The sequence below is a fragment of the Apus apus genome, chromosome 19 (assembly GCF_020740795.1).
Source record: "Apus apus isolate bApuApu2 chromosome 19, bApuApu2.pri.cur, whole genome shotgun sequence".
Classification (NCBI taxonomy): Eukaryota; Metazoa; Chordata; class Aves; order Apodiformes; family Apodidae; genus Apus; species Apus apus.
Window position 1 is genome coordinate 8,035,311 of NC_067300.1, and position 14,701 is coordinate 8,050,011.

The 14,701-nt window shown below is 47.5% G+C and overlaps 1 protein-coding gene across 2 annotated transcripts in view; it reads right to left on the reverse strand.

The window, feature by feature from the left end:
• VAV2 (vav guanine nucleotide exchange factor 2) overlaps nt 1-14,701 on the reverse strand; it is a 132,028-nt gene that overhangs the window by 37,269 nt on the left and 80,058 nt on the right. For both annotated transcript variants that reach the window (XM_051636804.1, XM_051636803.1), the window contains exon 3: nt 10,044-10,102. In XM_051636804.1, the coding sequence (XP_051492764.1) occupies nt 10,044-10,102 (59 nt within the window). The remainder of the gene's footprint in view (nt 1-10,043; nt 10,103-14,701) is intronic.

The window sequence follows — 14,701 nt, forward strand, 5'->3', positions numbered from 1 at the left end:
TTAAAACCACGACCAAGTGGAGAGCCCAGAAGGGAAAAGCCCTGGTGACCCCAGCCACAGAGAGGGATGATTTCATGCTACACCAGCTATCAGAGCTACTGTGCCTTTGCTTGAGGTGCAAACCCACAGGAACCCAGGAGCACCCAAGATCTAACCATGCCCACGTTTGAAGGGGCAAGGCAGAGGGAGAACCACGGCTGGGAAGAGCAGACAGGGCTGCACCTGCTCTCACAGTCTCATTGCAAGGCAGGTGTCACTGGGTGATCATCCCACCAGCCCAACATCCAGTACAAAGAGCTGCCCGTGTTTGTGAGCTGTGGGGGAAGCCCATTTTGGAGAGAAGCTTCAAAGCATGAAGGTGCAGTGAGAGACCAGGAGGCACCCGAGGTCTTTAGAGAACGTGTCAGCCTGCATTTCTGCTCCCCTGCTGTCCCTGGGGAGTAGTGACAAATACAAAAGCCATGTGAAATGCAGACCAAAAAAGCCACCAGTCTTCTGCACGTGGTTGAGCCATCGTGGGATCAGGTCTCAGACCCCTCTCTTGCAGGCAAGAGGTGACAGCCACCTCTGCTGAAGGGCTACACCATCCTGCACAGCTCCAGCAAGAAAGGAGAAATCAGAGGTGACCTCTGTTTAAGCACCACTTGTTAAAATAATAATAGCAACTTAAAAAAATCCACCACAAGGCACTACCTTTCTTTTACATGCATCTTCTTCTCTTAACCTCTCTTTCAATTTCCAATGCTCACCATGCCAGAACAAAAGAAGTAGAAGAGCCATAAAGAATATTAAAATCACAAGTGCACATTTCCAACCATAAATCTGGGCTCGAGGTGTAATCAGTTCCTGTGATAAACCCTTCCATGTAAGACAAGGAGACAGCAAAAAGAGAAAAGTATTTTCTAATGAGAGTTTGATGGAGACAGCAGCTCTGTCAGCTCTCCTGGCTTCACCTTGACCATCTGCAAAGCACTGGAGTGAAAGTCAGGGCAGGGAAGGAATTAATAACATGTATCTCAGCAATAGCAGATAATGGCTAAATAAGGATGCAGAGAATGCAATTAGAAGGAAAGTCACACCGAGGAGAAGATTACTAAATGGACCAGCTAAAATCTGAAGCTGAAGGATAGATTTTTAGAGAAAGCCCTGGCTTTGCCCTTTGCTTGTGCCTCTCCCTCCACCTCTTGCCCAAACAGTCCTGACTCTTCCCCCAAAAGCCCTTTGTGCAACAATGTTATTTCATTTAGCCCCACTCATTATGGCCACTATTTAAAATCTCTCCCTACATTCGCCTTACATACTCTTCTGTATCAATTTAGCATTATTTTTCTTTGCCAAACACAGACAAACTTAATCCTCCAGCACGGAGTTGATGAGGATGAGCCTCCAGGAGCCAGCTCCAGAAAAACATGTATAAACACTTTTCTGCTCAGACTCACACTGGCACCAGGGCCAGGGCAGTGTTGGCAGAAGACACAGAGTGACCTGTCCTATCAATTATTCCCCATGTTGCTGGTTTTGCTTCCTATCAGATCACCTCCATGCCTCTCTGCTGTGAGCTGGGCTTATTTCAGGATGGTGTTTTCCCCTTGAGGTGGCTGCAGAAACAGATTTGATGTGGTGGGGAGAGGCTGGGGGAGGAAAGTCCTGGTCTTGCTCCTGCCCCAGCAGATCCACATCAAGACAACCCTAAGAAAAGCCAACTGGTTGAACTTTTCATCCAGTATCTCAAGGGGGCTTCCCTCATGCACACTACACAGGTCCAGCCCAGACTGTGCACTGAGACACCTTGATGCAGGTGTTAACCTGGCCCCAACCATGCAGGGAGAAGCATCTCCATCTGGTTGGGTAATGGTGCTCTATGTCCTCCAGCCATGAGCTCCCCAAGAAATACCATGGTGTTTAGGAGCAGTTTGTTATTATTTTAAAAACAAAACAAAACAGAGCAGAAACACTGAAAGTAAAGGGGACTAAAAGCAAATGATTCCCCAGGAAATTCTTACAGATCTCCAGGCATATTGCAACTTCATAACTAGTATTAAACACTATAGTTGGGGAAGCCCAACAGTAATGAATAAAGTATTTTGAGTCCACTGAAACCCGTAAGATTTGCAGAAATCCCAGTTCATTTAAATTCATTTTAAAATCCCTCCTATTTACTATCATTAGTTAAGCACCAGACTGTTTTTCACTCTGCCATCATGAAAAACCACCTGCTGAGCCACTTATCCTCCCAGCCCCTGCCAGGGCTGCAGCAAGCCTGATCCTGCTCACACCAAGAGCAAAAAGCTCCAGTGACATCAAACACTGCTGGAACAGGCTCTTAAGAGATAATAAACCTCCCAGAGTAGACTTCTTCACAGACAAACCCCACAGCATTCAACAGCATCACTTCCAGAGATCAAAGAAGAGAACGCAAGTAGGATTGATCCGGTATGTTTGGTTTAGAGCCTAAAAGAGAAGGAAAGACCAAGTAATTTGTTAAGGAGTTTAGAGCAAACTTCTCCTCTTGAGGATAAGACTTACAGCAGATGATCATTCTCGACACACGACGCAAAGCACCCTCTTGATCTCACAAAACATTGAGGCTGCTTTCTGGGTTGAGGGGCCGGCACATGCGCTGCACGCAGCGCCCCGCAAACGCACGCCCCTTGTGAGGAGGGGCAGGAGCAGCCCCCAGCCACAGCACCTCACACGGGGGGGGGAATAAATTCACACTTCACCAGGCACCTAATGCAAAACCCCTCCCTTGCTCTCAGCAGTCACTCGAGTTGCCCCATGATCCATCACACATCATCTTCCCTGCCACTCCCCTGCCGTGATCCTTGCTCGAGGCACTGCCTGGCTGCTCCCTCCTCTGAATTATTTAATGGGAAGAGCCAAGTAGGCTGCAATTCTAACAGCAACAAGCAGGGAGACTTATTTATTGATGAACAGACTCCAGCATCTGGGTGCCTTGTCCTAGTAACTGAAGCCAGCTCGTTCTCACTGTCACAAAGAATCCAGAGGGTTGGGGATGGGTCAGTTTTATTTGGATAATTCTGTACCACAACGTCTCAGCCTCAAATCCATGTGGGAAAGAGTAGGGTGGATCAGGCATGATTTTCTCTTTTTCCAATCTGTCCCCATTCTGATTTCCTGGGGTTAAACACCAGGGGCAGAAAGCCTGGTGAGAAGCAGGCAAGGTGGACATGTCCCACTCACTGCCCTCCATCCCAAGGAGCTGCTCCCATCCAAGGCTGCTCTCGGTGGAGATTGTCTCTCAGGCACATCTGCAAGGTTTTCATGACTTGAGCAAACACCCATGGGAGACTAAAGGAGGTGGCTCATCCCTTATTGGGAGCAGGACTCCAGTCTCCCAATGCCAGCACGTCCATCTCGCCTCGTTTTCTTATGTCCAGTGATCACACTTCAGAGTGTTTTAAAAAGCAGGTGGAGTATGTGACATCCATGGAACTTGAGCTGCTCCCATCTGCTGCCCCTTCTGCCAGGGATTTCTTCACAAATGGAAAGGACCAAAGCCTCAAGCTGCTGCAAAGGAGCTTGCACAGCCCTGCTGGGATGGACGGGGCTGTGCTGAGTCCTTTTGGCTCAGGGTCTGGCAGAAAACCATTTCCATAGCATGGTATCTACAGACTGTGATTACACCTTGCAGTAGCTCTCAAAAGCCATGGCTGGGTGGATCGATCCTCCAACAACCCCTTTGTGAAGAAAGCATCCTGGGTAGACAGAGAAACCTCATGGGAGCCTGCAGTTTCACCAAGGTTTTGGACTTGGGGCTGTGCTCTCCTTGGGTGAGGGGTGAGCAGCCACCTTCAGCTCCTGCACTTCCAGACCAGTCCATCTGTCCCTCTGCTGAGGGTTAATGTTGTTACAATCCCAAAATATATTTATCCAGGGGAAGTGGTCAGATCCTGGTTGCTCATAGTGTGCCATTTTGATAGCTCTAACCTTCTCTCCATTTTTTTAACTCCTCTTTTACTCCAGGATGGCAAGTCACTCTCCGAGCATGGGATCACCCTGCTCCCCATGGGTCCCTCATCAGCCATTGGTTCTGGCACCCTAAAGCCATAGCAGGTCCCCTGGGCCCATGGCCATACCTTCATGAGCACAGAACTCCTGGAGCTGGCCACAGAAAACCATGTGGGTTTGCAAGACGTTCACATGCAGCAGAAAATGCATCATCAGCAGCTTCAGTAGGATTGGCCAGATTAAAGCAGCATTAAATTTCCTGATGTAGCACGAGGTGGCTGTGAGCTGACCAGGGATGGGCAAAGACATTGCTTCTCCAGCCTCCCTCCTGACCAGGGCAGCACCTCTGAGCTTTGGTTCCCATCTGTGAAATGGGAACAGCGTCATGGAACGATCTGGGGAAAGTGCTGTGAGATGGATGAAAATCCCAACATCAATGCCCAAGAGCCACTTCTATAAAGCAAAATGGAATCAATTCTCTCCCTGCAGAACAAGACACATTGGAGCATACCAAAAGCTGCTGAACTTAATTAAAATCATACTATTGTGTTACATTACTCATCTCTGGAAAGAAGCACCTCATGCTGTGCCAAATTTTAGACACGTCCTCTGAAAAAAAACACGATTTGCTTTTATTTGTGGTCTGGAACTTGCAAAAACTCTCACAAGATTAATTCTGATAGAAATTCAGTGGGGAAGCAGCAAGCTGCATCATCAGATAACACAAAGATGATGATTTTGCAGGAGAGCAGTTAAGAGTGCTTAGCAAAGTGCGCTGCACAGGGCCCAAGGGTTAGCTGCATGCCCTGTGTTATCTTTAGCTCAAATCTGAACTGAGTATTTCTGGAGACTTGGAGACTAGAAGACAAGAAAATAACAGCTCGTATCGTTGTATGTTTCAACACATTCTCGCATTTTGAAAAAATTCTCATGTCTCAGAGCTTCGCTGAAGAAAGTGGTTGTGATTTTTCTCCTCACTTCAGCTCCACGTTGATGACAACAGATGGATAAAATCAAAAGGGGAATCCAGGAGCATCCTTCTCAAAAATAAAAGGAAAAAAACACAAAAAAACCAAAACCAACCAAGAACCCTCTGGGGTAACAGCACAACAACCCTGGAAAGCACCAGTGCAACTGACCCAAGCTCAGGGCACGTTCGCTCTGGGCAGATGGCATTGATCACCCAGGGAGCACAAAGATAAATCACAATCAGCATGGAAAGACCCTGGGATGCACCCTATGGTATCTAACAACCTCCCCACAGGGCTCTGCAATTGCCCAACCCTGGAAAACACTCTGCTAAAACAAAAGCCCATTTTTTACTTGCAGCAAAGCAGCACAAGGAAAGCGTTTATTAGTCTGAGCAGCAGTTTCTCTGCTGTACCTGAGCAGCTGCAATCCTATGAAATGCAGGCCAATCAAAACAAATAACTACCTAAATATCCTTTTCTGCCTGTTTCCAGACCAGTGCCAGCACTGCTGGCTGCTTACACACAAGTACCTCACCAGCCTGTCCCAGCCAAGCAGGGTCCTACTGTGCAACATCAACCAGAGCTGCACAGCCCACCTGGGCCGAGCAGCACCTTCTGTGGTCCATAAGGATAAAAAGACATGAGCCTCCCTCTTTCTGGTGGGCTGCAGAGATGTGTTTTGCCCCAGAGCACCTGAGTACACCTCTCTCCAGGTACAGCCCATGGTGGTGCCTCCAGCCCAGGGAACCCCCCCATCTCCAAGGCCCCCAGTTTGCACCAGCTGAAAAGCCCTTCTCGACACCTGGGGCAAGAACTGCACTTCAGAGACCTGTCCAGCACCTTTGATTGCCAGCTATACACTGACCCTGCACAGGAGAGCAAGCTCTTCATACCTTTGGATGCATCAGCAAGGCAAGAATGTGGCTGATGATACAAGAGGGAGCCCTGAGAGAAGCACCATGTGGGCTAAGTCTGTGTGAGGACAAGGCAGGTGCACCCCAAAAGCCAGCAAGCCCCATGTGTGACTGTTCAGCAGAGCTGTGCACATCAGGACTGTATCTTCTTTATGCAAAGCTGCTGGTGAGGAGGGGGCAAGAGGAACTGCCTGTGCTTTTATTAGCAGATGCTTAGAAGGTGACCTCAGCACCTCCCAAGCCTACAAAGCAGCCGTGCAGGAAAACATGGCAATGATATTTTTCAGACTCTCTTAGGAGCAAGGCTGTGGGGTTTATGTACTTGCCAAAATGCATGTAAAACATTTTTAGCTGGAAAGAAATTGCTTTCAGCCAAGGATCCTGCTCACTGATAAAGTAAGAAGCTTTATGGTCACACCTAAAGAAGGTTTGTCCATGTCACAAGTCCTAAAGAAGGCTTGTCCATGTCAAAACTCCTAAAAAGAGGAATTGTGCACATCAGAGGAAACCATCTCCACACAAACCCCTGCTTGAGAGGCCTGCAGTAGAACCTCTGTAAGCTTGTGGTGGTCAGGAGCAGTTGTTGGTTCCAGGACTGGTCCCAGTTCCAGACTCCCTGGAGCACAGGAAAGTGCTGCACAGCAACCATACACATTTCCAGACACTAATTCCTTCCATAGCCTCCTCCATCCAATTTATAGCAACACTTAAAGCCTGTACAATGGATACACAACAGCAGTAAAAAAATAATGGGCAGAGTGCAATTACAGAGAGCACATTGTCAATGAATAAAGCAGTCCTTGTAAAACCAGCTTTACAGGAAAAGAGGTCCTGTAACTACCTCCTCACCAGAAGACACCTGAGGACTTAATCGTTAGCGACTTTAATTGCTTGCCATCTCCACACACGGCTGGATCCTCCTCCTGTGTTCAGCTCCATCCCCATGGGCAGGAGAGCAGAGACCACATCTGATCAGCACGAAGCCTCCATCACACTGAAGAATCTTTGCAAACCTCATAAAACATTCCACCCCTATCTCCATCTGGCCACCGACCCAAGGGGTTCCTGCCTCTTGGGATGGGGAAAACACAACCACCCCCTTCTCCACCTCCACTGCCTGGCCAAAGCACCACCACTGCTCCTGCAGGAGAAAACCTCCTCTTGACAAACAGGATTCACCCCTCCTCCTCATTTGCAAATGTTTGAAAATCTATTTTATTAACTGCAGTGCCTCCTGAAGAAAGTCACTGAGAGGTTCAGTTCACATATAAAGGATTTACTTAGATTAAGGGCCTCAGTAAAAGGACTTTGAACACGCTCACTCCTTCCCATTTTCAGATGGTTTCACTGTGCACACATTAAAAATGCATGCAGGCAGCACGAGCCAATATTCCTTAACCTCCTGCTTTGCTTGCAAAACTCTGCTTCCAGGAAAAACATGTATCTTGGGGAGATGAAAAAACCCACATCCCCCCACTCACAGCTCACATTCAGCTGGAGGAGCCTTCTTGCACGAGGTGAATGATGGCTTGCACCATGCTGGAGGGTGACTCTGTGTTCTGCAGGACTTCTGAAACCTGCAACTGGGACTAGAACAGAGCAGGAGAACCCAGGGGCAGCCTGGGCTGAGCTGCAGCAGATCAAGCCCAGCCTTTGCAGTGCCCTGCAAACCAACCATTCAGGACCCTCTTTTGCTGCTCTGAGCCTGCTCCTTGGAAGAAACACTCTGTCATCTCCACATAGCTACCCTGATAGCTATCTGATTTACTCTGTGAAACAGGGTTTCTCTGGCAAGATTCATGTATCCAGAAATTATTAGACAGGCTTTTTTTTCTTTCCCACTGAATAGCATACAAGATTGATTTTTATTTTTCTACCCTACATGCCACGGAACTTATTTCAGGACAAGCGATAGGCTGGGGGATTTATTTCCTTCTTAATTTGCATGATCCTGAAGTCTTAGATCCCAAAATCAGGGTTGGAGCAGAGCCACACTCATGCTATGGGGCTGAGGACCATACAATCCATGTATCATCCTAACTGCACTCCCCTGGCCATGTTTTTAAGCACTGTGTCTAAGCCAACAAGACTCTCCCCATGTATTTCAATGGAGCATCTTCACTGAGGGAGGGAAGGGTTGGGATCCCAACCATGAGTGGGGAACCCAGTGAGTTGAGGGACGGTGTTGGCAACAAGGCCAGTCCCTTTGGGGAGCCAGAGCTGCTGCTGGGTCCCACAGATTAAATTAATTCATTTGAGATTAGTTTCTGTCATTGAGGTTGTGGTGATGGGGTAGCAAGGAAGCACCTCATTAAAAGGGAGTTGGGGAAACTGCAGCAATGGAAAAAGCAAGGGGTACATGCCTGCAGGGGATAGTGATGATGGAGACATTGGTTATTGAAATAAATCAATTTTGGGACAATAAAGGGAAGGGACACGCTGGGGGGGTATTTTCCAGCTAAGGGGTGTGACAGCATTTTCTGTTCCTGCAGAGCTGGCCACTGGAAGAGGAGCAGGGTGAATGCTGCAGGAAAACAGTGTTAGAAGCAAAGAGCTACAAGCTCTATGCTATTCTTGTGTAATTATGGTGTCAGAGGCTTCCAAGATAAGGGATTTCAGTGGGAACCATAAATGCTGGTTGTAAAATGAATGAGAAAAAGCTGCATATCCACAAAAATAGCAAAGTCCCCCTGCTCCTGGCTCCCAGCTATCTCCTGTCCCTGGCAGTGGGAGACCTCAACAGAAACATCCCTGATTCAGCCAAAGTTCCCCCAGAGGACAGCCAGCTCATTCATCCTCTGAAGGGACACCAGGTTCTCCCTGCCCTGGGAAAGGGATGACACATTCCATCCTCCTCCAGAAGTGCCCTGAGACTTAAACCCAGCCCTGGCAAAGGCACTGCAGCTCCTGCACGTGGGTTCCCCCATCACTCCCTGCCTCCAGATGCCTTGGATGTGCTTTTCCCTTAAAATAATAATCACTGCAGGCTCAAGGCTATCCTTAATAATAAATAGTCCTTAACTTATAGCACGTCTTTATTCCTCAAACCTTCTCCCCCCCTGACTCTCCCCCCAGTCCTGGTGGGATCTGTCAGATTTGTGTTTAACAGATGGGAAGGCTCTGAGTTTGTTTTACACGTGAAAAGCTGTTCCCCTCCAGCAATATCAGTGTGGTTAAGGCAGTGAAAATAAGTTCAAACAGTGGAAATCTGTGGGGTGGTGAGCATGGATGGCAGGGCTGGAGTAAAAAAGGGGCCACATCCAGCCCACATCCCCAGACCCTGGCTATGGCTGGGCCCAGGATGCAGCAAGATAGATTCTGTAGAGAAAAACAACTGTGTTCTGTAACTGGGCAAAAAACCACAACCCAAACAAAACAACAGGGAAGAAAATAAAAAATAAAAAAAAAAATAAAAGGAGGAAAGGTACTTTAGGCTGAGAAATCTCCCTGGTTATAGCTGTGGTCCTAATGAGAAGATGTTGCCAGATTAATCATAAAAATGCACACTAACAAGAAAACCAATTGCAAACCAATTTTGCAGGGAATTGAACAAAGAGCAGGATAACAGCTCTGCTTAATAGGGTTGTCTGCTGGTTTTAATTCTTTCTCCACTGCTCCTGCAATCAGCAGAGGAGGAGGAGCCCGGCAGCAGGGCTGCCCACCCCGGGTGCCAGGGCCAGGTTACTTATTAACCCCATTACCCACCCAGCACTAATGTGCCTTTATCACCACCAGGAAGAAATTTCCCAGCTGTTGGTGACTGAAAAGCCACCTGGGTGCTTCTGCAGAGGCTGGGGACAGCACAGCTCTGTAGGCAGGGCAAAAGAGATGGGGTTTGTTGGCTCTCCTGGGTCCTGGTCCTCAGCTGCACAGCCCCTGCTGAGGGAACCTGAGCAAAAATTCCAGCAAGAGACACTAAAACCTACCCTGTTACCCTCACCAGCAGGAACACTGCACACAACCTCTTATATTTTCATTTATTTTATCTGAATACTATTCCTAAGCAGCCAGTGAGGTGCTTTTACAAGTACCTTGTCTACATCCCAAAGGCATCCTTGATGAATGTTTAACCCTAATGCATCCCAACCATCTTAATGCTTCTGGAGTCTGGTGTCACTAAATACTAGGAATATGGACAGGGAGAGAGAAAAACATTATTGAAAGCATTGTATTGAAAGAATCTTACCTAATTCCTTTGTTTTGAGCAATGCTGTGGAAGGAGAGCCTGGATACTGCAGAGATCACCTGGAAATGAGAGAAAAAGATGCTGGTGTGCTTACTGAAAACACAGGGAAGTTTGGTGGGAGCTTGAGGACTCACAGCCCTTTATTTAGACCTAACAGCCACTGAAATGGATGTGCTCCAGTCCCCCCCACCACTGTCACAAAATGTCACCATCAGTGCTTGGAGGACACTATCAGTGCAAATACTTTTGGTTTTACCACTGAGAGGAAAGACATTTAATCCTTAGCTGTAAATATCCCCAGTCAACAGCATCACCCCAGAGAAATCCACCCCACTGCTCACATGACACAGCCAGACCTGCTCCAACAGGTTTTATACACCACCAAAACCCCTGGAAAAAAAAAACCAACAACAACCAAAAAAACACCCCAAAAACCCTCTCACTTTGTCTGTTATTACAAAAGGTTTATAACTCCTTTTGTCTCTCCCCAAACAAAATGAGCTTATTGAGGAAAACATGCCAAGACTGAATGGGTTTTGACTTCTTGCATTTCAATAAAGATGCATCATCAGTTTGTGAGAGGTTGAGTGCAGAACCCTCGCCCTTTTCTGGCAGAAAACAGCCAGAAGTGATTCAACAACAAAATATTTTCATCAGCATCACCATCAGGCACATTTTTTTGGAAAATTCCCACTTTTCAGGGAAGTTGTAATTGCTATGCAGCATTTTCATTGAAGCCAAACCAAGAATGGTTTGAGTCCCTTGCAGATATAAAATGTGTTTTACTTTTGGTCATATTCATCATTTCAAAGCTAGATTGAAAAAAACAGCCTATTATTTTTGGACTGGTTTCTCATTCACTGGAATGAATAGAGATACCTGTGTCCAGGACATAGATAAAGGGCTTCTTTAGAGGTCCTGCTGCCCTGCTCCAAGCCCTGTCTTCTCCTCCATACTTTTGCAACCTTCATCTGACTAATTTTTATTTTCTTTTACCACTCCCACAAGTCCCAGCCCAGCTGCTGGTGCCCCACAGATGGACCTGAAACCAGGGCAGCAACAAAGGAGCTGCCACAGTTTGGCATTTATCAGTTGACTTTCACACAGAGAACAGAAATGGTGAATTATTCAAAGGGACCAATAAAACTCTGTGAACGTTCAAACTTGGCCAAGCTTCTCCCTGGTATAAAATGTCACTGCCAGGAGTTCAACACAGAAAGGAGCTCCAGGGCATGAAGGAATTTTCCTTACACCTTGGACACTTTATTGCTCCATGCAATGCTTCTAGCAAAAAAGGGCTTTACCAAAGCATCCTTCTATCTCTTGGGGTTTTTTTAAGATGTTGCCCCTAAGCAAGGAACATAGATAAACTTTTTTATTATTTCTTTTAAATTAAACAAAGTATTACTTTGGCTACTGCTTAAATGAGCATCTTTTGGCCCATTTGTCACTCTCGAGAGCCCATCTGGACAGGTACCAGACCACCACCCTTGGTTTTACAGGGACACCCTGGAGCCACAGATTACAAACCATAATTACTGTGCAACGAGAAAAGAAACCAAACTTCTCAAACAGAAATTTAGTCCCACGAGCAGAAACGCAGTAAAGCTCCTCATTTGACTGTAATCTAACAAAAAAGAGGCACAAAGGAAGGTTGGTCACTTCTGGAAAAGGTGCTTCAGCCACGAGCTCTCCTGCCAGCAAGCTGCAAGTCCCAGTGCCATTGTGAGGAGGTGTTAAGCAAGGCTGGCTCTACAAGTCCCTCTCACACCCAGATCTCTGGCTGGTCTCTTGTTTGCTCTGGCTTTGAGGAATGTCAAGCAAAGATGTGACTTCTGGTAATGTCAGGCTTCAGTGAGCAAACCTGCTGTGGAGAAAGAACAAGGGGCTGAGCCCCCTTGGAAGGAGCTGGCAGCCCCACCTGCGAGCTCCATGTGAACCATGTCCCTCCAGTGCTCTGAAGCTCACAGAAAAGCTGGGAAGGGACTCTTTAAAAGGGCTTGTAGTGAGAGGACAAGAGCTAATGGATCAAAACTGGAAGAGGGGAGATTTAGGTTAGACATTAGGAGAAAATTCTTTAGTGTGAGGGTGGTGAGACACTGGAACAGGTTGCCCAGGGAAGCTGTGGCTGCCCCATCCCTGGAAGTGTTCAAGGGCAGGTTGGATGGGGCTTGGAGCAGCCTGGGCTGGTGGGAGGTGTCCCCAGATTTTTAAATACAGTTGGTTTTGCCTTTAGAAATTACAGGAACAGCAACAGGAGAAAGCAGGTTACAACACCTCCAGCAAAGAAATCAGGTCTTACACCCCAAATTGTCAGCAACTTAAAACGCCGCTCTGGGCACAGTATTAAATCATAGTCTCCTACCCCTAAAATTCTCCCCAGTTTGGGAGAGGAAGTGGGACTGAGTTGACCAGTGTCCATGAAGGGCTTCAGAGCTCATCAAGGTAGAGCCACAGTGCAGAGCATCGTTGCCAGCGAGTGGTACCAGTGGCCACCAAGCCCAAACAGGGCACAGAGGCTGTTGAGCCCAAACTGGCACCCCCAGCCCCACTCCAGGGGGCTTACAATAGTCTAAGGGAAGTCCTAGACTGATTGAATGAGTCTCTTCTGTGGTCTATTATTAGACTTCTGAAGTACAAAAATCAGTTTATGAATCAGACGGTTACACCGCAGGGTTTGACTTCCAGGGAAATTTAAGAGAAAAGCTCCCTGTTCTCTCTGCCAACTATTTCTGCTTTGTTCTTTTATGCAAAGCCCCAAGCACTGAACATCCTGGCACATCAAAGCCCAGGACCTGGTTCCAGCAGGCACAGACACGCTTTGCCTTTGCTCAGGCTCCCAAGCCCGTGCTCAGGTACGTCAGCAAAGCGACCCACTTTGAGGCATCAGGTACAAAGAGCCTCAGAGAAGCTTGGCATATCCAAAAATGACACTGAACAGTAACTGTCCCAATACCAAGGAGTATTTTTCCAACGCCGGCCAAGGCAGTAGCCAAGAGCATGAAAAGCCAAGTGCCAGCCCAGCTCCTCTTACAGCTCCTGTGCTCCAGCCCCCAGCCAGGGAAGTGCTTAAGCATGCGTTTAAGGATAAATAATCCTCTCCATTTCAACAGGATTAAACAACATTCTTAAAAGTAAGTCAATCCTTAAGTGTTTGCTAAACTGTGTCTCATTTTCCCTGTAAAACAGCTTCTTATTTGCAGAGAAACCCAGTCATATTTCCTGCCTCTCCCACCTATGGTTTTCCACGCTGCTAGGGAGGATCCGGATCCTTATGCACCCACACAGGGGTTGGCACGAGGGGTCCCTGATCTCATCTGAGGTTTTCATTACTTCTGCATTACAAGGACATATTGATATGACCAATACAGTTATGACACTCAGTGGAATTATAGTTAAATCTAACCTGCTACTCAAAACTGGGCAGCTGGTACAACTGAGACTGCTGCACAGAATCCTAGACCGGTTTGGGCTGCAAGGGACCTTAAAGCTCATCCAGCTCCAACCCCCCTGCATGGGCAGGGACATCTCCCACTAGACCAGGTTGCTCCCAGCCCCATCCAACCTGGCCTTGAACACTTCCAGGGATGGAGCAGCCACAGCTTCTCTGGGGAACCCCTGCCAGTGTTTCACCATAAAGAATTTCTTCCTAGTATCTCTTCTAAATCTCCCCTCTTTCAGCTTGAAACCATTCCCCATTGTCCTGTCACTCCATCCCCTTATAAAAAGTCCCTCCCCAGCTTTCCAGTAGCCCCTTCAGGTGCTCTAAGGTCTCTCTGGAGCCTTATCATCTTCAGGCTGAACACCCCAACTCTCTCAGCCTGTCTCCAGAGCAGAGCTGCTCCAGCTCTCGAGTCATCTTCGTGGCCTCTGCTGGACTAGCTCAAAACAGCTCCATGTCCTTCTTGTGTTGGGGACCCCAGAACTGGACCCAACACTGCAGGGGGGTCTCATCAGAGCAGACCTGAGGCAAGCCCACCAGGAGCAATAGCTTCTGCATGTGCCTGTCCCTTGAACCACAGCTGAAAAGGCTACAATGACCAGAACAGCATCAGGCCTGAGTGCCGGGTCACTGGAGCAGCTGGGGTAGCACTGGGGGCTCTCCTGGCCCCATCCCAGGGCAGCAGCATCCCAGGAGAAGGCACTGGCAGATAAGAGGGTCAGCAGAGTAATCTGAACATACTTTCATGAGAAAACTGTACTTTTATCTATGCATTTGTCTTCCAGGAGCAGGAAAACTGTGGGCTTCAACAACAGGGGTTTACACAGGTTATTACTATTATTATTATTACTTCTTCATCCATTTCTCAATGCAATTTCCTCCAAGAAAACTGCTCTCAGCAAGCAAACATTACCATGAAAGCTGTAGATAACATCCCACTGACAATAAGGTGCCACAAACTGAGCTTAAAAATATGAAGTGCAGGTTATGCACAGAGAGACTTTCCCTACACTCGACCTGCAAATGGTTAGTGGGAAATTTCTGGTGGTTTCACTGTGCAAGGTGGGGGATGCCCTTCACATTCCTGACGTTCCAGTCTGCCTTGTATTTTTAGACAGGAGCTAAACCAAACCACTCAGCTGATCATTCACCAGCACACCCACATGGGAGGAGATCGTTGCTGTGAATTCACAGAACCAGGAAAAGAGCACCAGGG